This window comes from Macaca nemestrina, chromosome 8 (genome assembly GCF_043159975.1).
Source record: "Macaca nemestrina isolate mMacNem1 chromosome 8, mMacNem.hap1, whole genome shotgun sequence".
NCBI classification, from domain to species: domain Eukaryota; kingdom Metazoa; phylum Chordata; class Mammalia; order Primates; family Cercopithecidae; genus Macaca; species Macaca nemestrina.
Window position 1 is genome coordinate 58918431 of NC_092132.1, and position 25202 is coordinate 58943632.

A 25202-nucleotide genomic window follows, 5' to 3' on the forward strand; every position below is an offset into this window, starting at 1 on the left:
CAGAGTTTGGACCTTCATCTGTTTTGCTAATCAGTATACTAACAGCACCTAGCACAGAGACTGCCACAGACAAAGAGTTTAATAAATATTTGTCAATTAAATATTTGATCAATGTGTGAATTTATTTGTACTGATTTGGAAATATGACTAAGTTGTTTTTTTAAACCAACTGAAAAGCTATACACAGTATGATCCTATTTATGAAAATATTTTATGCAAAATAATAATGTATATAGCTGCTCTCTAGCCTCTTCATCCACTTTTATCTTGTCTCATAGAACTTGTCACTACCGGACATTACTCAATGAGTTTTTTTACAGAAGACCGCTGTTTGTCTTCCCACTGAAATACAAGCTCTATACAACAGGTGCTACACAACAGAGCCTCGGGTTCTCTAGCTCTGCTGCACACGCCTAGAACAAGGCTCTCAAATATTTCCTGCTGGAATAATGTATATAGACACCACTCTCACTGGTGAGTTTAAGAAGTATTAATATTTCTATATGACTTACATATCGTATTTGGTCATGTCTTAATTTTGTAATCAGAAACAGTTTTAATATTGGGGGAAAAAATAAACACAACCAAGCCCTTCATCCATATAACGGGCTACAAAGCCCTTTTCTGTTTTATCCTGAGCTAACTTCAAGTATTTCTAATTTACCATTTAACAAATATTCAGTAAGCACTTACGTTCCAAGCACAATGCTACTTGCTGATCTTGTTAGATCACTTCCAGATTTCAGTGTTTTTGTTCTAAATAGAATTTGTCTTTCTCAAACTAAATTTCTTGCTACACAGAACATTATATTCAGAACTGCTTTCAGTTATCTTATTTCTAATTTTCTAGACCCACAGAATGCACTTTAATAGATCTATAATGCACTAAATAAGGAATAGGCAAATTTCTACAAAGAGCCAGATGATAAATATTTCAGGCTTTGTGAACCAAAGATATAATCAAGACAATTATATAGGTACTTACATAAAAAGAGACTCCTGCCCGGCTCCACCCTCTCTGCCTATGCTGGGGCATCCGGAGTTGTGGGCATGTTTGCCTACCCAGTTCCCTCTGCTGTCAACATTCTCAGAACACAGAGTTCCTGGTCCACAAGGGAGCAGCCTGGCCAATTTCACCGTCTGCCCCAGGGACTCTTGAATACCTGTGTGTGCCCTTCTCTCCTCCCCTGGCAGCTGGCCCAAGGGGAGTCACCATGCTGAGCTGTCACTCCCAGGGTATGAGTCCACTGCTTGGGACCTGGTAGCTGCCAAGAGTAAGTCCCCAAAATCTGGTGGTGACCAGAGCAGGCCTTGGGCAGCAGTAAGGAAGGTATTTTTAGGGGGAAGTGGTACAGGGGTAAAGGGGGTACTCTGGCTTTGTCTCCATGACTCACAGTGACAGCCTGCTAGAGCTGTACCTGTGGGCCCTATAAAAGTGGTGGACAGGATCTGGCCACAGACCAGATAATCCCATAGTGAAAATTCATGAACACCCCGCAAATAGGTGCAAACCACCAAATTACTGATTACTGAGAATTCTCAATAGAACTCTGATTTATAACTGCCACACTTCACCTTCAACCATAACCCTCTTCTGCCTAGTATTTAGGTATGGTTTCTCTGTCTCACTGAAACATTATATACAAATTTTCAAAGCCTCGTACTGAACAAAGACTTTGCTTTAAAAAAAAATGTGAAAGAATTTTGTGAAATATATTACAATAAAAATAAAATTTGGTGACTGATTGGGCAACTGCTGGCTTCAAACTTAGGTAACAGGGGTTGGCAGTAAGACTGCTGCCTTGTCATAACCACAATCCCAGAGTTAATCCTCTTTCTGTCTAGTATTGGCCAATCTCTGCCTCCACCGACCTACTCCATCAGCAGATCAACTGTCAGTCTCTTCCATTTTACAAAACAATCTACTCCTCAGTTCTGTATGTCCTCTTGCTCACTTCTATCAAACATTCCTCCTTCCCTTTGTCTTCAGAGAAAGTTTTCTACATTAGTTCACACTCTTCCAAAGTGTCCTCTATTACACTTCCTCCCTTCTCATTCACTCTCAACTCAGAGCAAGTTAAATACAGCTCTCGTTATTTCCCTGAAACCACACTCTGTCATAGGTCAACAATAAATAAACTCTTTGTAATTAAGTTCAATGAGTGCCTTTCAGTTCTTACTAGAATTTTTCAGTGGCTTCTGACCTTGGTAACCATTTCTTCCAGAGGCATTTACCAGTCAGAGCTTTTGCCCAATTGCTCATTCTAAATCATTTAATGTAACACAAATACACTTATTTAACAAATATTTATTGAGTGCCTGCTATATGGCAGGCACAGTTCTGAGCACGAAGAATATATAAATAGACAAAATAAAATCCCTCTTCAATCTAGTGGAGAGACAACAGATAATAACACTGTGTGTCACATAATTTAAATGTTAAAAAGAAAAATAATAAAGGTTACATCATGCTGATTGGAAGAAGCCTACTCAAAAGAGTTCATACTTACTCCATCTATAGTAAGTTCTACAGCAGGGAAAAGTAATCTACAGTAGAAAAAATTAGAATAGTGATTGCCTCAGAATCACAGCTTTCTAGGGTGATATTAATGTTCTATATCTCAATAAAGATTTGAGTTACACAGACATACATATTTGCCAAAATTCATCAAAATGGTACATTCAAGACTCCTGTTTTTCTTTCTTTGTAATCTTTATCTAAAAAAATTTAAAAACATATTGAATTCCAGTTAATGATTTGCAAGCTGAAGTGTTGAGGAACAAAACATACTGATGTCTGAAACTCATTGAAATGCACTAAAAATCAGATGGATAAAGAGATGAAGAAATGAGATAAGGCAAGCACAATAAAGTGTCAACTTTAAAATCTAGTGGGAAGTGTGTGGGTTTTCACTGCAAAATTATAATTTTCTGTACATTTGTAAATTTTCAACATAAAATGTTGGGGAAAATAAGGCAGGGTAGGGGAATGTGGGGAGACTGGCTTGATTTGGACAGGAGACTCAAAAAAGGCCTCTGGAATGAGGTAACATTTTAACAAAACCTGAGTATATTTGAGAATACATAAAAGAGCACATGCAAAGGTCTTTAGGCGAAATCATGCTTGGCATAACACTCAAATGTTATCTCCAGGCTAGAATACTCTTCTTCAGTTTTGGAACTATACATATAACTACCTCCTTGGTATACGGCATGAGGTAACATATATCAACTGGATGTCCTACAAAATACAGAACGCTTTCTCTTCACTCTCCTACCCCAAGTCCAACATTCTATCATCATTTTGGTCAAATATGCCACGACCCAGGCGCCTAACCACTATTTAGGGGTGGGGCGGAGGGGTGCAGATTCACAGTGTATTTTTAATCTCTCTGAAAAGTAACTCAATACACTGTCCAATTTTTCACTGATGCGCACTTTAAATTAGATTTTGATACACAGAATTTTTTTATTTCATCTACATATCTCTATAGAAAGTGAATTAAAAAAACTGTGGAGAGTAAAGGGTTGTTTAACAAAAACAACTTGAAGTAGCAGTTCTCAACCTGGCTGTGCATTTGAATCAACAGGATTTAGGCACCCATAATCCTATCCTGTTGTTAGCTAAATGACTCAGTAAGTTACCGAACAAAAGAAAACACAGGAACTAAGGTAAGATTTTTAAGCAAAGAGGGAAGATGATGTGGAGTTGAAAACTGCTAATTCAAAGGGTTACACAGCCTAGTGCTGTGTATGCCAGAAGAATCCACCTTGGTTCCACTCTTTTCTATTCTATCTCCCCACAACTTATTACCAAGACCCATCTTACGTCAACCTAAAATATTAGCATTTACCTCACTTCAGGCTCTCTTCATTTCTCCCCTGGATTAGTGGCTTTTAAACTTTTTTTGACCACAGTTTACACAGTAAGAAGTGTGTTTTATATAAACATCTCTGTGTATACCAGATTGCTATTTACTGATTTTACTTACACACACACACACACACACACACACACACACACACACACACACACATATACACACACACACACACACACACACACACATACACACACACATACACACACACACGCACACACATACACACACACACACATACACACACACACACACACATACACACACATACACACACACATACACACACACATACACACACACATACACACACACATACACACACACACATACACACACACATACACACACACACACACTTACACACACACATACACACACACACAGAAAGAGAAAGAGAGAGAGAGAGAGAGAGAGAGAGAGAGAGAGAGAGAGAAACTTTCAGGAAACAATGCTTATTCTTACTACATTTAACATTTTCCAGTATTTCCTATTCTCACCTATATTTCTTTATTCAAATGCTGGTCATAACCTATTAATGGGTTGCACTCTACAAATTGAAAAACACTAATCTAGATTACTGCCAAATTCTAATACAAAGATCATAAATGGTGGCAACAAGCCTGCTGAAGCATTTATCTGGTCCCGACAGAATTAGGTGTATGTACTTACTGTTTTGAACTGGAATGCCGGCTTCCCTCATTTATAAAACAGCCTGGCTGCTATCCCAACTCCTTAACTCCTCAGCTGTCTATACCACTGCAAAAATGTTCTTAATAAAAGCAGAGGATTATGTCACTCCCCTGCTTTACATTCTTTAATGCTTATTAGTGGTTTTCAGAAAAAAGTTCAAAACCCTTCGCAATCACACAAAATTCTTCATAGGGCTGTTTTCTCTTCAGCATTATATATCTTGCTGCCTCAAACGCTGAACTCAAACTATAACAAAATAATAATTCCTGGGTTCAGCATACTCATTTTCATGGGTACTAGGGATTTGAATGTGCAGTCGGCTCTACTAAAATGAAACTTTTCACCACTGTGCTAACTATAACTCCTCCTCTTCTTTCAGAATCCACTGAAGTGTCACAGCTTTCAGAAAGTATTCTTCGATGTCAACAGCACAGGTGACTCCTCCCATTCCTTCTCTGCATGTGTTCCTTGTCATGGCATCGTAAACTTACCTCTGGTATTAGCTTTAATTATATTGTATACTGGCTGATTGTTTACTCCTCTTCCCCACCCCCAGCACTTAGATGATGAGGTTTCTGACAGTAAGAATAGTTTTTGTTTTGTTTTGTTTTGTTTTTTTAAGATGGAGTCTCGTTCTGTCATCCAGGCTGGAGTGCAGTGGCGCAATCTCAGCTCACTGCAAGCTCCGCCTCCCGGGTTCAAGCGATTCTCCTGCCTCAGCCTCCCGAGTAGCTGAGACTACAGGCGTCCATCACCATGCCTGGTTAATATTTTGTATGTTTAGTAGAGATGGGGTTTCACCGTGTTAGCCAGGATGGTCTCGATCTCCTGACCTCGTGATCCACCCACCTCGGCCTCCCAAAGTGCTGGGATTACAGGCATGAGCCACCGCGCCCGGCTAAGAATAGCTTTTTATATGTCTTTGCCACAGTGACTGTTACATGAGAGACTAGGATAAATGACTAATTTACCAAAGACAGAGGACACAGGACAAGAGATTCTTGAGAGGGAAAGGAAAGCTGAAACATTTGCAGGAAACAGAAGAGGGAAAAGCGGTTGAAAATAAGCTCAGAGAAAAGTCTGGCCTGAACATATAGATTTAATAGTTAAAATGATGGAGCACTGGCCAGGTGTGGTGGCTTATACCTGTAATCCCAACACTTTGGGAGGCGAGGCGGGTGGATAACGAGGTCAGGAGTTTGAAACCAGCCTGACCAACATGGAGAAACCCCTGTCTCTACTAAAAATACAAAAATTAGCTGGGCATGGTGGCAGGTGCCTCTAATCCCAGCCCCTCACGAAGCAGAGGCAGGAGAATCACTTGAATCTGGGAGGCAGAAGTTGCAGTGAGTCAAGACTGTGCCATTGCACTCTAGCCTGGACAGCAAGAGTGAAACTCCATTCCAAAACAATAATAATGGAGAGTGCTAGATCTACTGGGGTAAGCACACAAAGGAAGACCAAAGGTTGAAACCATAATTATGCAGTGGACAACATCAGATGAGCCAGTAAGGGGCACTGAGAAAAAACAATTCTAAAAAAAACCAAGGTACATTAACAGTGACTGAGGTAAGAAAATGAAGACAATAGTGTAGAGACATCTAGAAGCGCAGTTGCAACAGCTACAAGAGTTGACATTCTGATCACTGTAAGCTGTGTTGGAAAGCACTGTGTCCATATTTTTATTGCAGCACTTTCTGACCGTATTGTATATACTGTACACGTTTACAACTGTGAATCACTACATAAGCTTCTTGAAGGCAGAGACAATTAATCATTAATTAATATTAGTATTACCAGTGCCAAAGGTCAAAGAAATTGTTACATGAATACAGAGGAGATGACCAAATGGAATAAACATATAGAATACTCTTTAAAGAAAATCATGGAGAGCTAAATAATTATAATGAGAAACTTAAAAGAGCTTAAGAATTACTAACCAGCAATGAAAAACTGTGTTTTTAATAGTCAATCAGCAAGGTATGTGACTCTCCAGCACTCAATTTATTAGCTGAGGAAAAGAAGAGCTATTTCCTCCCCAGCATGAGGTCTGGAAACAGACCACCAAGGATGCTAGAGAACTGAAGATATTATATGGAGTATCATGGTCACTCTTATGAAAAGTAAAAATAAACCGAGAATCAAATCAAGAGGGTTTTGCTAATTAACATCAGGTTTTTTGTTTTCCCTTCATACTACATATATTTCAACCAGATGAGCAATTGTTCTTAGTTTCAAAAAGTACTTCTTTGTAGCAAGTAAATAAATAGTATGATTCAGATCCCAACTTAGATTTTGAAGTTCTGAACAATGAAAACATTTTATACACACATTCAATAGTCATATGTTAACAGACAGTTGCTACTTAAATGCAAGTCAGACATTAAAAAATTTAACATACCCTGATGGCAAGGTTTCTGCGTTGGCATTCCCAGACTGCTGCCGTACAGGATCCACACACCCATCTGGCTGTCTTGATTTGGCTGCTTCAAAAGCAGAACTACTTCTAGAATTAGAGGTGTCAGGCTCTAATATACTTCTAGCTTCAGATCCCAATTCTGCACTGGTAGAAGGAATACATTCATTGTTTTCTGAGGAAGTCAGTATTTCTTGAACTGGAGGATCTTCAACAGTAGTACTAGTGCAATTTGGAGACAAGGCATTTTCTTCAGACACTACTGGAGTACCCGTGACAGAAGCATTATCAGTTGGTGCAAATGAGGATGATTCTCCATTAACTGAGAAGGGAAAATTAATAAAACAATCTATCAAGTAATGATAAAGCAATCAATTACCTAATCAATTGACTACACTTATTCAGAGCCTAATCCAGACTAAGCAACTACAATCCATTCTCCAAACAGCAGACAAAGTAATCTTTTCAAAATATGTAACATAAAATAAAATGGAGATTTTTTTTGTTCCTCAAAATTTCAGGGATAAATATGTAAACGATAAAAATTTAAGTATGTATAATAATAACAACCTTAAGGAGAGAGGCACCAACATTAAGATAACCAATGTTTTCCCTCCAAATCATCAATTCTGAGAAGTCTGTATGGGCCATCTAAACTTTGAAAAATGATCCCTTTCAATTGCTCTTCTCTTGTGTAAATGGTAGCTAACGTCAAACAAACTGCTTTGCCAATAGTAGGAACTATATGATGGCATCAGTTCTAAAAATAGCACTATAGGGGTTACAAGAACCTGTTCTACACTTTTTCAAGAAATAACCCAGTACTGCAATCCAGTGACACAGTTTTCCTAATTTTCATTTTAAGTGTGATTGATTGCTCTAGTTCGACTATGTGTCACTATAAAAATGAGTCAAATTAAAACTGTAAGGGTGAATAGATTACAGAATAAAACCTACTGGAAAACCACATATCAAACGGCAGAGGGAGACATAATCACAAATTTTAGGAGAATTAATGACAAAAAAACCCACTCAGATTAAATGCTACTGGACATGGCCAAAGAAGTACCAAAGATGTAAGAAAAAAAGGTAATAAAAGAGCTTAGAATTCATTCCAGGTACAGAAAAAAAGAAAAAAGTAACTAGAAGAAAATGAATTTTGATCAAAAGACCCCCCAAAAAAGACCAGAATTTCCTAATGCACCTGATATGACTCAAGAACTTACTGAAAATATAATATCTAAGTCCTCATACTAGACTTATTGAATCTCTAGGGGAAATCGCTAGGGAGGAACCTGGGGATCTGCATTTTCAACAAATGCATATGGTTTTTTTAATCAGGAAAGCTGGAGAAACCATAAAATATACCTTTCCAAGTTTTATAAAGAAAACATGTTTAATATAAATAACATTAGAAATACCACATACAATTTCCTATCAATGAGTTTGAAATTAGCTAAACTAACTCAAAGGAAAGAAAAAAAAGACAAATCAGAGTAGCAATGGAAAAGGTGATGAAAGTTCTAATACCATTGCTCCTAAAGGCCCCAGGCTCAGAAAGGTTTCTGAGAAAATTCTATGAAGACTTTATCAGATAGATCATTCCTACGTTATTTAAGGTGTTATAACACATTAGGGGAGAAAAAGTGAAAAGGAGTGTCCTAACTCATTCTGGGAAGGTAATGTAATGTAACCTTTCAAAGCTGAAACTGAACAACAACAGAACAAGAAGACTATAGACTAACATCATGTATAAATTCAAGGATGATTTGATATTAGGAAACTACATTAGAAAATCTACTATGTTAGCAGATTAAAGGATAAACATCATATGATTATTTTCAATACAAACCAAAAGCATTCAAGAAAATCTTGGTAAAATACCTGACAAGAAGAATCAGGAAAAATTCACAAGTAATCTAGATTATCTATCACAAACCTATAGTCATTAATATACAATAATTGTAAAACATTTTAAGAACCTCTTTTTTTTTTTTTTTTTGAGATGGTGTCTCGCTCTGTGGCCCAGGCTGGCATGCAGTGGCGCGATCACAGCTCATTGCAACCTCCGTCTCCCAGGTTCAAATGATTCTCCTTCCTCAGCCCCCCAAGTAGCTGGGATTACAGGCGCCTGTCACCAAGTCCCGTTAATTTTCCTATTTTTTTTGGTAGAGACGGGGTTTCACCTTGTTGGCCAGGGAAGTCTCGAACTCCTGACCACAAATGAACCACCCGACTTGGCCTCCCAAAGTGCTGGGATTACAGGCATGTTTTTACATGCCTGGGATTACATGGCCTCCCAAAGTACTGGGATTACAGCCTATTGTAAGAACTTCTATTAAGATCAAGAATAAATTAAAATTAGGGCTGGGCGTGGTGGCTCATGCCTGTAATCCTAGCACTTTGGGAGGCCGAAGCGGGTGGATCACGAGGTCAGGAGTTCGAGACCAGCCCGACCAACATGGTGAAACCCCATCTCTGCCAAAAAATAGGAAAATTAGCTGGGTGTGGTGGTATGTGCCTATAATCCCATCTACTTAGGAGGCTGAGGCAGGAGAATCGCTGGAATCCAGGAGGTGGAGGTTGCAGTGAGCTGGGATCACGCCACTGTACTCTAGCCTGGGCAAAAGAGCAAGACTCTGTCTGAAAAAAAAAAAAAAAAGAAAAAGAAAAAGAGTAAATTAAAATCAGCAACAAAACAAAGAAGATCACAATTACCATGCCAATTCAATATTGATTATATTTGAAAATCCATTAAGAAAAGTCATAACAACATTGGAAAGAAGACGGTAAAACTCATTTGTAATGAAAATGACAAATAGATTATTTATTTAGAACACACAAGAAAATTTTTTTTAAAAACCCATTAGAACCAATTAATTGGAGCTAAAACATTTCAGCAAAATAAACAGACACAAGATCAACACCAAGATTACATTTAAAAAAAAATTTTTTTTTTTTTTTTGAGACAGAGTCTTGCTCTGTCACCCAGACTAGAGTGCAGTAGTGCAATCTCAGCTCACTGCAACCTCAGCACCCCAGGTTCAAGTGATTCTCCTGCCTCGGCCTCCCAAGTAGCTGGAATTATAGGCGTGTGCCACCACACCCGGCTAATTTTTTTTGCATTTTTAGTAGAGACAGGGTTTCATCATGTTGGCCAAGCTGGTCTTGAACTCCTGATCTCAAGTGATTCCCCAGCCTGGGCCTCCCAAAATGCTGGGATTACAGGCATGAGCCACTGCACACCCGGCATGAAGAAAACATTTTTAAAAACATTACTAAAAAGACAGAATGAATACAGACATAAAATATCTCTCAATGGGAAGATTCAGTATTGTTAAAATAATAATACACAATAAACTCTCCTTGAAATGCAAATGTTGGTCAGATGCAAAGCACTACAAATTCTCATTCATTGCAGTGGGAATGCAGGAGTACAGACACTTTGAAAGACAGTTTGGCCGTATGTTACAAAAGTAAACATACTTTAAAAACACAACCCACCACTCTCACTCCTCAGTACAAATGAATTGAAAACTTATATTCACGTAAGAGCCTGCACACAAATGTATATAGCAATGTTTTTCACAATTGCCAAAAACTGCAGTAACCAAGGAGCCTTAATAAGTGAATATTTAGTGATAAAAAGAAATGAGAAGTCAAGTCACAAAAAAACATGGAGAAACCTTAAATGCACATTGCTAAGTGAAAGAAGCCAATGTGAAAAGGCTACACACACTGTAGGACTCCAATTATGTAACATCCTGGAAAGGACAAAACTACAGAGACAGTATTTAAAAACAGTGGTTGCAAAGGGTATGAGGGATGAATAAATGAAACATGACAATATGAATTTCTCAAACCCACAGAACCAGTACAACACAAAGAAGGAACCTTAATGTAAGGTAACATAAACTATGGACTTTAGTTAATAACAATGTATTAATAATGGTTCATTAATTGTAACAAACATGCCACAGTAATGCAAAATGTTAATAAGAGAAAAACTCTGAGTGGGGTGGGAGGACATATGGAAACACTCTACAATCTGCCCAATTTTCCTGTAAATCTAAAACTGTTCTAAAATATAAAATCTATTAATTTAAAAAAGCTAGCTTAGAAACAAGTTATTTCTATTCAATAATTCAACAAATGTTTGTTCTTCAATACTGCTCAGAACTGCATTAAGATGCCACAATAATATTTGATTGGAGAGATTACTGTTCATATATATCAATGGTTCTTGACTAGGGAAGATTCTGCTCTCCCCACCTCCAAAGACATTTAGTAATGTCTGTAAATGCATTTTGTCATCACAACTAGGAGAAGGTAAGACGTTACTGGCACCTAGTGCATACAGGTCAGGAATACTGCTAAACATTCTATTAATATAATGCATAGGACAGCCCCCTACAACAAAGAATTACCTGGGCCAATATGTCAATAGTGCTGAAATTGAGAAACTCTGATACCTATGTGCCCAGCCACCTGGCAGTGTGCAGCCTATGGTAGCTGCAAAATAAACATCTGTTGACAAATGGATATAAGAAAGACTGAACAGATAAAACCGAAAAAAGAAGGAAAGAAAAAGGAAAGATGAAGGACAGGATGGTAGGCTCCCTGCTCATGCAGAAACATGAGGCAAAAAATTAAAATCTTATGTAACAGGTATGATAGCAGAAGCTTATGCAAACCATCTCATCTCCACAAGACATAAGACCACACTCACTGACTTGGTTTCTTAATGAACATATCCCAAGCCTTACTTGCAGCCATTATGACTTCTGGGTTATAAGACATATCTTCCTAACTTTATGTTTAGTCTTTGAGAGGTTAATTTTCGCATGAACTTTATGGTATATCCATTTCAAAGCACCATGCAATTCTCCTCACTCTAAAAGTACATTCAAATATAAAGAAGAAAAAAGTAGAAATACTAGAGTAAATACCATTTTTTCTCCATTTTAAAATTACGACATGAAAAATAACTGTTTGCATATACACAGCAAGTTTCTTTAATATTCAGTTCACACTTGAGAGTGGATGTGGCTTTAAAGAGGGTACATCATGAAGGAGTCTTCTGGTGATGGTACAGTACTGTATCTGGATTGAACTGGTGGTACATGAAGCCATATGCGTGACAAAAAACTGTACAGAAACACACAGACACACGCAGGTAGAAATGGTGAAATGTGAACAAGCTCTATGGGTTATATTCATGTAACTTTCCTGATTTTGATACAAAATAGTTGTACAAGATGTTAACACTGGAGGAGGCTGGTGAAGGGTACATGAGACCTTCCTAGACATTTCTTTGCAACTTTTTGTATATTTATAGAGCAAAAAAAATACAATAAACTTGTGATATCATTTAGTTCTCTACGAAACTTACCACACTGAGCTCTGATCTACTTGATTAATAAAATAATAACTACATATTAGAAAAAGTTATTTTACACTAGAAGTTATGACCAGAGGAACAAAGTAGAAAAGAATATATTTTCCTTAAATACCACTCTCCAAGGACTATTATGTTTTAGATTATCTCATTTAACCTCCAAAACTGTTCTATAAGGTAGTCGCATATTATCCTCTTTTCATAAATTTTTAGGATGCTAAATTTGTCCAAGGTTACAGAGTTAACATGGTAAGTGGTTGAGCTGAGACACCACGTTACCTCCTGTCAGAGGCTAAATCTAATCTTTTTTTTGAGACAGAGTCTCGCTCTGTCGCCCAGGTTTGAGTGCAGTGGTGCGACCTCGGCTCACTGAAAGCTCCGCCTCCTGGGTTCACACCATTCTCCTGCCTCAGTCTCCTGAGTAGGTGGGACTATAGGTGCCCACCACCACGCCCGGCTAATTTTTTGTATTTTTAGTAGAGATGGGGTTTCACCATGTTAGCGAGGATGGCCTCTATCTCCTGACCTCGTGATCCACCTGCCTCCCAAAGTGCTAGGATTACTACATTATGATTGCCTCCCATTTTAACCTGGAATACCTGCCAATCTTCATAGCAACTAAACTGTCAAATGGATCCCCTTACTCAAGCTTCAAAAGAACAGGAGTTGGGGGAGGGGGAAGCCTTCATGTATAATACTGTCTTTGACAAAAATATATCATTTGTCTTAAATTACCTTAGTACTGGCCCATGATCCCTAATCTGAAACCTTAAGTGCCATGTGTGTTCCAGAATTCATAACTTTTTGGAATTTAGAAAGGTAGCAGTGGACAACATGGTAGCTCACCCCTGTAATCCCAACAATTCGGGAAGGTGAGGTGGTATGATTGCTTGGGGCCAGGAGATTGAGACCAGCCTGGGCAATATGGCAAGACCTCATCTCTACAAAAAATCTTAATATTAGCCAGGCATGGTGGCATATGCCTGTAGTCCCAACTATTCAGGGGGCTGAGGCAGGAGGATCACTTGAGCCCAGGAGGTCGGAGCTACAGTGAGCCATGATGGGGTTACTGCACTCCAGCCTGGAAGTCAGGGCAAGACCCTGTCTCAAAAAAACAAACAAACAAAGGTAAAGGCATATATATTGTATATTACACTATGCCTGGAGGGGGTTTAGGGGTCACACATCATGACTAAATACATTAATATTTCTGCAGCAAAATGCAGAGATATGCATAGTAAGCACGATAAGTAAAAACCATAAATAGCCTTCCATCAGTTCTAGTAATTTTGCCACCAAATGAGTTTACCAAAAAAATAAATAAATAACAATAAAAAACAAACACCTTTTGGTTTCAGAGATTTCAAGCTTGTGGAATTGCAGATTAAGGGATTAAAAACATTTAACATGTTATACACAGAATATACACACCTCCATCCCATCTCCAAAAACAAAAGCTAATTTTTGAAATCCTTAATTAGAAAAAGTAATGCCATCTTACACCAACATCTTAGAAGGACAGGGATTACCCACTCCTTGAAAAGATACCTGAATTCATCCTCCTATTAAGTGATGAACAATCATCCAAAAAGCCATCAGTTAAATGGCTGCTACCAACAGAACAGGTTCCGGAAGCCTCTGTAAACCAGCCAATAGAATGATGACAGTTGGATTGTTTTGTCAGATGTCACTAGCAATAATCAGAGGTGGTGAAAAGGCTAGGGGAATGCTGTTTGAAGCCTAGCAGCATAAAAGATGAACTGTATAGCTTTGAGATCCTATAAAAATCACACACATCAAAATGAATAGGAAGAAAGCAAAGCGCACAGAATCAATAGCCAGATAGTGGAATGTCAATTACAGTTCTTCTATTTCTTAGCTGTGCCCTCTCAGTGCCTCAGTTCCTTCATCAGAGAAAAGGAAAAATACTACCACCTATTTCAAAGAGTTATTGTGAGACAGATAAATCTGTTAATGCATATATACTATTTAGAACATGCAGGGCACAAATAGGAGCTATTATCACTATTTTTCAGATTGTCATAGATTTCCTTACAGTTACTATGAAATGTCATGAGAATTATGATAAGACCTTCATTTCTAGTTCCTCACATCCGTTTTATTTTTACCTTAAAATTTTAGGCAAGGATAAATAAGAAAGAAATGTGAGAACTGAACTTATTACCAATGGAAAGAATCTACACAGTATCAGACAAGCTGTAGAGGTATAAATTAAGATTCTATGATGAGGAAAGCCTCAATTTCTTCTCCTTTTTACATCAACATCTGAATACATCCACATGCCAAAACATACAACTAATTAGTGGTCAATGGATATTTTCACAGATGTATTCAATCAGCTGAATATTTTAGGAATAAGAGCAAAACCTCCAAATCCATATTCAAGGTGAATATCCCTTATCTAAAATGCTTGGAACCAGAAATGTTTCAGATTTCAGATATTTGTTTAAATTTTGGAATATGTGCATTTTACTTGCCAGTTTAGCATCCCTAATCCAAAAATCCAAAATCTGAAATGCTCCAGTGAGCATTTCTGAAATTTCAGCATCAAGTCAATGCTCAAACAGTTTCAGATGTTGGAGCATTTTAGATTTGAGATTTTTTAGATTAGAGATACTCCACCTGTATTAGAAATAGTAGCAATTATAACTGATCTGTTCTTAATTTAGAAATAACCTGAATAATCCAAGATGATATTTCCTTTTCTGCTTTGCTAACAGAACTATCAGAGACAAATGTTCTTACTAGAAAGTAGGTGAAAATCAGAAAATACATGAACTTTGCTCATTAATTTCATAATAGTTGTATCTACTCTCTTTGTTTTCTAGCCACCTTAAATTAAGACTAAAAAATTCTACCTACTGTGAGTACTTGGGAAACCATCTTTTAGTCTACTTCTTTTTTTTTTTTTTTTTTTTTTTTTAAGGGGAGCATTATTAAAGAAATTAAATTTTAAAAATATCATTCACGTGTCAGTTCTCAATGTTTACGAAAACTCTCAGACAACTCCTGGTAAACATCCCCCAAATACCAACCTTGGATAAAAATACATAATTAAGACTTATTACTGGCTGGGTACAGTGGCTCACGCCTGTCATCCCAGCACTTTGGGAGGCTGAGGCAGGTGGATCGCTTGAAGTCAGGAGTTTGAGACCAGCCTGGTCAATATGATGAAACCCCGTCTCTACTAAAAATACAAAAATTAGGGGGACATGGTGGCACACACCTGTAATCCCAGCTACTCATGAGGCTAAGGCACAAGAATCTCTTGAACCCAGGAGGCAGAAGTTGTAGTGAGCTGAAATCCTGCCACCACTCTCCAGCCTGGGCAACAGAGTGAGACTCTGTCTCAAAAAAAAAAAAAAAAAAAAAAAAAAAAGACTCATTATCAAAAAGGTCCATCTATTTTAATGTAAATACTGAATTGCTTCTTTACGTATTTCTACTTCTGAATACTTTCCCAGAAATGGACAAACACAGGGAGGAATACAGGCTCTTGAATAAAAAGACCAAGATTTCAACTTAATTCCCAATATGTGTGCTAATAATCTTAAAAACATCCTAAGATGTTTAAGTTTCAGGAGACTCACCTGAAAGAGTTAATATACAATGACCAAACAAAACATTTGTGAATCTTATAACTGAGTCCACTAAGGATTATAGAGGACATCTTCCTTAGGCATTCCTTCTATAATACAGTAAAGCTTACTTTTGGAAAATAAACTTTCTGAGAGCTATTCAACTCCTAGTACATTTTTCCACCAAGTTAGATGCCAAGAATAATAAATTTATATACTGAAAGACGGGATAAAAGAACCATTCATTACTTACTTTTACTAAGAAATCAATGAATTAACTAAAGTTCTTTCAGAAGTATATTTTATACCATGAATTACACAGTACTTTTTGTGGCGTAAAGCTTAAGAATCTAGCTCTCATATATGCACTTGCTTAGTAAACGTTCTGACCTCTAAAATATTTTTGAAATATCTTCCTAAACAATCCAGAAAGTTTCAAATTATTAGGAAAAATTTCAGGCATTGTAATTTTTAAATTCCTATCATAGACTAGAATATTAAGAAAGACTGCACAGGCTGGGTGCAGTGGCTCATGCCTGTCATCCCAACACTTTAGGGAGGCTGAGGCAGGCAGGTCAGGAGTTCGAGACCAGCCAGTTGCCAAAGAGGTGAAACTCTGTCTCTACTAAAAATACAACAACTTATAGTTGGACGTGGTGGTGGGTGCCTGTAGTCCCAACTGCTCAGGAGGCCGAGGCAGGAGAATTGCTTGAACCCAGGAGGCAGAGGTTGCAGTGAGCCGAGATCGCACCACTGCACTCCAGACTGGGCAATAGAGTAAGACTCCATCTCACACACACACACACACACACACACACACACACACACACAAAAAGACTGGACTGCACAAAAAGGGAAGTGTAGGCATGGATGGATACATAAACTTTATTTACTTTTCCTTTAAACAAGGTGTCAAAAATAGCCTTGCTTACCAGTGTCATCGGCAGGCTCAGATGTGAGTGGTTTTGGAGCTGGTGTATTTTTGGGTCTGGCAGCAACCTGAGATGGAGATGAAGGTGTGTTGTCTCCATTAACTACATACGAGCAGCATGAGTTTTGGACTAGAGTGCTTGTAGGTACATGATTATCTATTCCATTCGTGCCTTCAACAGCCAACCTTGAAAAAAAAATGCCTTATTTCAATCATTTAAGTACAAGTCAACAACATTTCATGAGAATTTTCATAAGAATTATTTATTGAGTTCTCTTAAGTTTCTGTTATTTATTTTTTAAAAATTTTTGCCGGGCGCGGTGGCTCAAGCCTGTAATCCCAGCACTTTGGGAGGCCGAGACGGGCGGATCACGAGGTCAGGAGATCGAGACCATCCCGGCTAACACGGTGAAACCCCGTCTCTACTAAAAAATAGAAAACACTAGCCGGGCGAGGTGGCGGGCGCCTGTAGTCCCAGCTACTCGGGAGGCTGAGGCAGGAGAATGGCGTGAACCCGGGAGGCGGAGCTTGCAGTGAGCTGAGATCCGGCCACTGCACTCCAGCCTGGGCGACAGAGCGAGACTCCGTCTCAAAAAATAAATAAATAAATAAAATAAAAATAAAAATAATTTTTTAGATTCTATTTCCAAACAATTGAGTTCTTACATTTCAAGTAAAATGAGAGGTAATGAACAAAGATATGACATGTTTTATATTAACGTTTTAATTACTTTTCAGTTCTAAGTATATCCATTCTGCAGATAAAAAAATACTGAGGTATACAAACATACTAAGTCAAAATAAATAAGGTCTCTCACAAAAATATTCAAATTGTACATTTTAAATATTTAAGACTAATATTAATCTATTTTAAAAGCTCTAAAAGAAAGTAGTTTCAAAAAGTTCATGAAATTATATGAATCATAAAAATCAAGTACAAACTACTGTAAATTTTCTTTTTTGTTTAGAGACAGGGTCTCACTTTGTCACCAAGGCTGGAGTGCAGTGGCTCACTGCAGCCTCAACCTCTGAGGCTCAAATAATCCTCCTGCCTCAGCCTCTTGATCAGCTAAGAGCACAGGCATGCATCACAGTGTCCAGCTAATTTTTAAAATTTTTGTAGAGATTGGATCTCCCTTTGTTGCCCAGGCTGGTCTCGAATTCCTGGCCTCAAGCGATCCTCCCATCTTGACCCCCAAAGTGCTGGGATTATAGGTGTGAGCCATTGTACCTGGCATGAAACTATTATAACTTTATTAAATCTTGAAAAATAAGTGAAAAAGTCTTCAGATATTGATTACAAATTAGCATATATGAGGCACTAAAATCATGACTACAGGATGATCAAAAAAAGCTAAATATTATACCCCAGAACTATAAAAATGTGTAGTATATACATTAGCAAATAAGTAACTCTAACAACAAAATCAAACATTTTAAGTCTTATTGGCAGTGGAAGGAGCTGGCGATTTGGTGAGACACAGTGTTTAAAAAAAACAAAACAAACAAATTTTAAAGGAGTTGGAAATTGTAAGTGGCCAGGAGTGCTTTTCCAAATACACAGGTCATCCCATATCTACTCTCCACAGAGCAGCCTGAGCATTGTTTTAAAAATATAAACCAGATCATCATGTCACTCTCCTGGTTAGCCAACAAATCTTTTGAAAATCAACCACACCTTTATCCCATCTTCTCTCTAACCTATTTCTCTCTGAGCTCATCCTTGCTCACTTTGCAGCAGATATTGAATTTACTGAATATCAAATATATATATTTACTGAATATCGAATATACTGAACAGTCTTCAAATGTTTATTACAAATTATGATATGCCAGGTGGTAAAACATAATAACTATGAAATTATCAGAAAAGTTTAAAGTTCTTCCCTCAGAACTCTGCACAGATGGTTCATTCTTGGCTTATTAATCTTAGCTCAAATCACACTTCCTCAGAGATGATTCCTTGGCATCTCTTAAAAATAGGCTCCCTTCCATTCCTGTCATCTTGTCCCGTTTAAATGACTTCATAGTGCTTATTGCTATGTCCAATTAGTGTATTTATGTCTTCTGTTGTTTACTATACATATATATACATATATATACACACATATATATGTGTGTGTGTATATATATATATTCCCCCACCCCCCGAGACGAAGTCTTGCTCTGTCACCCAGAGCTGGAGTGCAATGGCGTGATCTCAGCTCACTGCAACCTCTGCCTCCCGGGTTCAAGCAATTCTCCTGCCTCAGATTCCCAAGTAGCTGGGATTACAGGTGCGCACCACCACGCCTGGCTAATTTTTTTGTATTTTTAGTAGAGACAGGGTTTCACCATGTTGGCCAGGCTGGTCTGGAACTCCTGACCTCATGATCTGCACGCCTCAGCCTCCCAAAGTACTGGGATTACAGGCACGAGCCACCGTGCCCAGCCTACTATCTACCTTTATCTCAACAGAATGTCAATTTCATGGGAACACGGCTGGTATTCTTAGTACCTGAACTAATGTCTGGCATCAAACAGGCATTCAGTAAGTATCTGTTGAATGAACAAATGATTAGTGAATCCCACCCTCCTTTCCCTTGTCACCTATACATTTGGAACAAGATGTGTTTAGGAAGTTTGGGCAGGTAAAGACTGAAATGATTGTGATTTGTACACCCCTCCCCAGGGAACTAGCAAGAATCAGTGATTCAGAAGTCTAGGTGAAATAACCCATCTGAATTTCTCCTGGTACTATAGAACTAATCTTTAATTCAAAGAGTCTTACTATGCAATCGACAATATTTGGTAGTAATTCAAGCTCCTCTACCCATCTAAAATTTTTTTAATTACATGGACATTAAATATATTTACTTAAACCAAATATACATTCAGAAGGCATACTTATCTGTTCAAGTGGTCTAATGAGAATCACTAAATGGCAGGTTAGAAGAAATGATACTAAAAACTATAGATTAATAAAGGTCACACTTTGTCACATACCAGTATGCTTTTTCAAAGGTAATGAGTCCGTTTTACAACAGTATATTTTTATATTTTCAGGTGCTAATTCCACTTTATTTGATCTATTATATACTTTTATTCCAATTTAAATTACTTCAAACAAAAAAAACCTTTATTAATTGTCACGAACTGTGAATGCCAGGGTGTTTCTGAAATGTTAGAATGATATATCTGAGGGAAGGCCACAATGATGTCTGAAAGAAGGCCACAATCTGTGGAGCATTTACCTTCTCATGATTTACAGCATAATGCCAATCCAGAGAGCGGTATGATACCTATTTATCCATAGTAACTGACTGTACTTATAAAATATGTCTAAATACAGATTTTAAAAAGCCATTTTCAATAAAAAGAAATAAAGCACTGTACATGCTACAACATAAATGAACTTTGAAACATGCTGAGAAAAAGAAGCCAGTCACAAAAGATCACATACTGTATGAATCCATGTATATAAAATGGCCAGAATAGACAATTCAGACACAGAAAAAGTAGATTTATGGGTACAGGGAAAAATGGAGAGTGAGGACTCATGCATACATGGTTTCTCTTCAGGGTAGAATGTTCTGAAATCACACAGTAGAGAAGGTAACACAACTATGTTAATATATTAAAAACTACTAAAACATATACTTTTAAAAAGTGAATTTCATGATATATGTATGATATCTCAATAAAGCTGTAATTTTTTAAAAAGCTACTTTCACAAGAATTAACCAAATGACATGTTTAGACATAAGCTTCTAAATTCTGTGGCAAATTCTAAACTAAGGTAAAATATAAAACTTCTTATTCAGGAAATATGTTCCACATCATGTCGCCACCCATATTCAAATAAAATATTCTACCTGGCAGTTGTCCTTGCTGAAGGCTCTCCATTTTCATGTAAGGCATCACCATTTTGCTGTATTTCTACTGAACAACAAGAAAGAAAGAAACTAGGTTTTTATATACTTCTTGCTCATTCTTTTTCCTTTAAATTTTACAAACATATAAAGTTAGCTTACTGGTTGGAGATGAGCTGCAGTTTGTTATATTTTCTTGCTCAATCACCAATCCATCAAGCACAACTGTCAATTCACCAGTCTGTGCTATGCCATTCTTGTTTTCCAAGGAAAGTTTTAATTGTTCTTTCACTCTTTCCACTAGAAAGAAGAATATTCTAATTTAAAAGCTTTTGCCATACATAAAAATGCTTCAGAAATCAAAATTACATTTCAAGAATCACTCTAATTCAGTACTTGACATTTGGAAGGAATTCTTTGCATGCCTTTGACACTTAGTTAAGTAATTCCTCTTTCCCCCTCAATTCCATGCTTTCAATATCAGCTTTAATTGCTTCTGTGCATATTATAAATGTTGGAGAACATATAAATACATCTAAATAATAACTGTAGCAATTATCTAAACTTGCTTTTCAGCTTAAGGTACCACAGAGGACTCTTGTGGCTGAGGCAAAATTTCTGCGCAAGAGTCAGGTAAGTTTGGTTTCAAATTCCAGCTCTGCTACTTACTGGCCATGTATTCAGCAACTTACTCAAACGTCTTTAAGCCTTGGTTTCTTAATTACAAAATGGAGACGATGGATTTCAAACTAAAGGGACAGTGTTGAGGACCAAATGCAAAACCATACAGACAGCTCTAGCACCACTTCTGAGGCACAGTTTACATGCTCGATAAATGCTACGTATTGTGACAATCATTTATCATCATTTTCATATAAGGATAAATACTTCCTTCCCATTATTAGAACAACTAGTTCTTTCTTAAATTCAAGGTCATTTTGCTTCAACTTCTATTAGACTATATATTTAGACTATGTATTAAGTGATATATTAGACTTCTATATATTAGACTATATATTAATAGTTATTAGAAGGGGCTTAGAGAAAAGTAGAGATGAAGGTAAAAGAATACAGCTTCAGTTAGAAGGAATTTTTGTTTCTTTGAGATATTGTACAGTGTGATTTACACAGTAAATAATGTGTGGTACATTCAAAATTGCTAACAGTAAATTCCAAATGTTCTCATCACAAAAAAAAAATAAGTATTTGAGGTGACAGATATGTTAATACGCTTGGTTTAATTATTCCACATTGTATTAATTGATCATAACATCACTCCGTATCCCATAAATATATACAACTACAATTTGTCAATTTATAATTTAAAAATAAAAACTAAAAGAGAAAGTTATCAGTGATCACTTTATTATTCAAACTGAGGCCAAATACTTCAATCTGATCTTCAGTGGCTTTCTGCAGTTTTTGCAATCACGGAACATTTCACGTTTTAGATGAAGTCCTTAACTTTGATCTTTCCTATATTTGATCTTTCCTATATTTAACAAATTTGGGTGGGGAGGGGAGGTTCTCCATTTACCAAATGCCCAGAATAAGTATGTTCACAGTTATCTATGTACAGAAAAGACAAGACAAAAATCTAGAACTACTAATCACTGGACAGAAATTCTTTGTGGCTAGGCCTGGTGGCTCACACTTGTAATCCCAGCACTTTGGGAGGCCGACACAGGAGGATCCCTTGAGTTAGGAGTTTGATACCAGCAACACAGTGAGATCTAGTCTCTATAAAAAATTTAAAAATTAAGGCCAGGCATGGTGGCTCACGCCTCTAATCCTAGCATTTTGGGAGGTGAGGTAGGCGGATCACTTGAGCCCAGGAGTTCAAGACCAACCTGGCCAGCATAGCAAGACCTTGTCTCTATTTTATTTTTTAAATTAAAAATTAGCCAGGTGCAGTGGCATGTTCCTGTATTCCCAGCTACTCAGGAGGCTGAGATGAGAGGATCCTGTAAGCCCAGGAGTTCAAGGCTGCAGCAAATGATGAATGCACTATTGCACTCTAGTGGGAGTAACAGAGTGAGGCCCTGTCTCAAAAAAGAAAGAAGGAAAGAAAAAGAAATTGTTTGCAAAAAAAAAGTTTAAACCATGTAATAAAAGAAGACCTTATAGAATACCCCAACCATTTGTAGCATCACAGACCTCAATTCTACTTTACATCCCCCCAAAAAAAACCAAACAAAAAAAAAAACCAATTAAACAACTAGAAAAACTAAAGGAAATACAAAAGCACACACACAAAAAAAACTATAAAAGCAGCCAGGCACAGTGGCTCACGCCTGTAATCCCAGCACTTTGGGAGGCCGAGGCGGGTAGATCACAAAGTCAGGAGATCAAGACCATCCTGGCCAACATGGTGAAACTCCGTCTCTATTAAAAATACAAAAAAATTAGCTGGGTGGCAGGCACCTGTAGTCCCAGCTACTTGGGAGGCTGAGGCAGAATTGCTTGAATCTGGGAGGCAGAGGCTGCAGTGAGCCCAGATTGCGCCACTGCACTCTAGCCTGGGCGACAGAGCAAGACTCCTTCTCAAAAAAAAAAAAAAGAAAACTACAAAAGCACAAATTTCAGCTTTCTCTAATAATCAATATCTGAAGAAAACTATATTGACTGACATACAATTGCATTCTTGTCATCACCCATGATTTCAAGTGTCTGGAATTTGGTGATTTGGTTTCTCCTTAAAATATGAAGCTGTTTAACCAGATTCCTAAAGAACAGCCTTTTAAAATCTCTTTAGTGTGTGTTTCTTGGTAAGTTCTTTCATTTTTATTTATCTATAAATGTCTGCATTCTCATCCTCAAAAGACAGACTTGTTGGACATATAATTTTATATCGGTAATGATCTCCTCTCAACTCTTTGAAGATATTTTCCCACTATCTTCTCCTATTACTAATTCTGCAATTCTAATTCATAAATCTTTGCAAATACCCAGTTTTTCTCTACAGCTGCTTTTTAAATTTATTTGTCTTTGGTATTATGCATTTCACTATGATATGGGGAGGTAGACCAAAAAACAAAAACATTCTTTTAGTGGTAAGTGCATTGAAGGAAATGAGCAAAGCAGTGGTAAGGAGGTCTCCTTTAGGCTGGTCAGGGTTTGATCCTGACCTGGTCACCTAGTGGCCTGGTCACTAGGCATGACTTTCTCTTTGCTCTCTTGTTTGGGACAGTATGAATCTGTGGACTCACGTTTTTCATTAGTGTTCAAAAACTTGCAGCCATTCTCTCTTAAAATATCTCCTCAAAAATCTGGCCCATTACCTATTTTTCATAAATAAAGTTTTATTTGAACACAGTCACTCTCATTCATTTACATATTTTCTATGGCTGCTTTCACGTTAAAATGGCAAGTTAATTGGTGTAACAGAAACCACATATGGCCTACATGCTCAAATGTTTACAATCTGTCTCTTTACGGAAAACCTCTGCTTCTGGTGGCTTATTCCCTTAGGTTTATTATCTGACGTTAGCTTAAACTAATTTTAAGCTAATTTTTACCAGTGGTTTGATGATATGCCCTAATTTTACAGTGGTTTCATTGTACACCCAAGAGTGTAGACTAGAGGAGTTCAAGTTCAGCTCCCTTATCTCTGGCTATTAGCCAAAAGCTCAGCATCATTAAATCTGCTATTGGTATGGCAGACTATTCTAATTCTGGTTCATGAGGTTTTCTTTACCCCAATCCCCTCATCTCCTGGCTTTTTTTTTTTTTTTTTTTTTTTTTAAGAAGAACAGTCCTCTACCTTTTTGCAAAATCATCAATGCCACAAAGATTTGTTCAATCCAGTACCTAGGTATTCTGCAGTGGGAGTGTGTTTACAGTATATATTATTTCACAATTCTGAACATGGAAGATTGAGTTATAACATTTTGGATCATAAAACTGGAAGGACAATCACATAAATAATTCCCATCTACATGTGAATGTATATGTGTGTGTCAGAGGGAAAAAGATATTATTCTGTCATAGTATAAACAAACCAACTCAGACATATTTATCCATTCAATATTTGAGTGCCTGCAGTGTGCCAGGCACTGTAGCTGGGGAAGAAGCAGGACAAACCCTGACTAGCCTAAAGGAGATCTCCTTACCACTGCTTTGCTCATTTCCTTCAATGCACTTACCACAAAAAGAATGTTTCTGTTTTTCAGTCGACCTCCCCAAACGAACTGAAATCTCTAGCAGAGCAGAGAGATCTTGTCCAACTAATTCAGTGATGTATCCTCAGCAGCTGAGAGAAGGTAAGTGCTTAAGAAACATTTAAAGTAAGTGATTAAGGTAGTCCTGTCCTAGGGGAACTTACTCTTACAAGGCAGAAGCTGATTTTTTTCGTACCTCCTAGCAATTTGAGACAGAACAACTTGAGTCTCTGAGGAGGCAGGTATATAAGTAGGTAATTTGTTCTATAAATC

At 37.4% G+C, this 25202-nt stretch overlaps 1 protein-coding gene and 1 long non-coding RNA gene across 7 annotated transcripts in view; one reads left to right on the plus strand and one right to left on the minus strand.

The window, feature by feature from the left end:
* The window catches only part of LOC105477150 (WW domain containing E3 ubiquitin protein ligase 1), a 124160-nt gene that overhangs the window by 48663 nt on the left and 50295 nt on the right, over nucleotides 1–25202 (minus strand). For 3 of the 5 annotated variants that reach the window (XM_071068024.1, XM_071068026.1, XM_071068025.1), the window contains 4 exons: nucleotides 20932–21069; nucleotides 20773–20839; nucleotides 16920–17104; nucleotides 6976–7312 (listed from right to left, as the gene is read on the minus strand). In XM_071068024.1, coding sequence (XP_070924125.1) covers nucleotides 6976–7312; nucleotides 16920–17104; nucleotides 20773–20839; nucleotides 20932–21069 — 727 coding nt within the window. Of the gene's footprint in view, nucleotides 1–6975; nucleotides 7313–13936; nucleotides 14064–16919; nucleotides 17105–20772; nucleotides 20840–20931; nucleotides 21070–25202 lie in introns of those variants that run through there. The other 2 variants (XM_071068028.1, XM_071068029.1) reach the window with 2 other exon arrangements.
* LOC112425832 (uncharacterized) lies at nucleotides 1164–25026 on the plus strand. 2 transcript variants are annotated; one of them, XR_011606914.1, is made up of 4 exons: nucleotides 1164–1274; nucleotides 4954–5008; nucleotides 21346–21402; nucleotides 24942–25026. It is a non-coding gene; the product is annotated as an uncharacterized lncRNA (long non-coding RNA). The 2 variants fall into 2 exon arrangements; XR_003016976.2 differs by having other exon boundaries at nucleotides 1174–1236.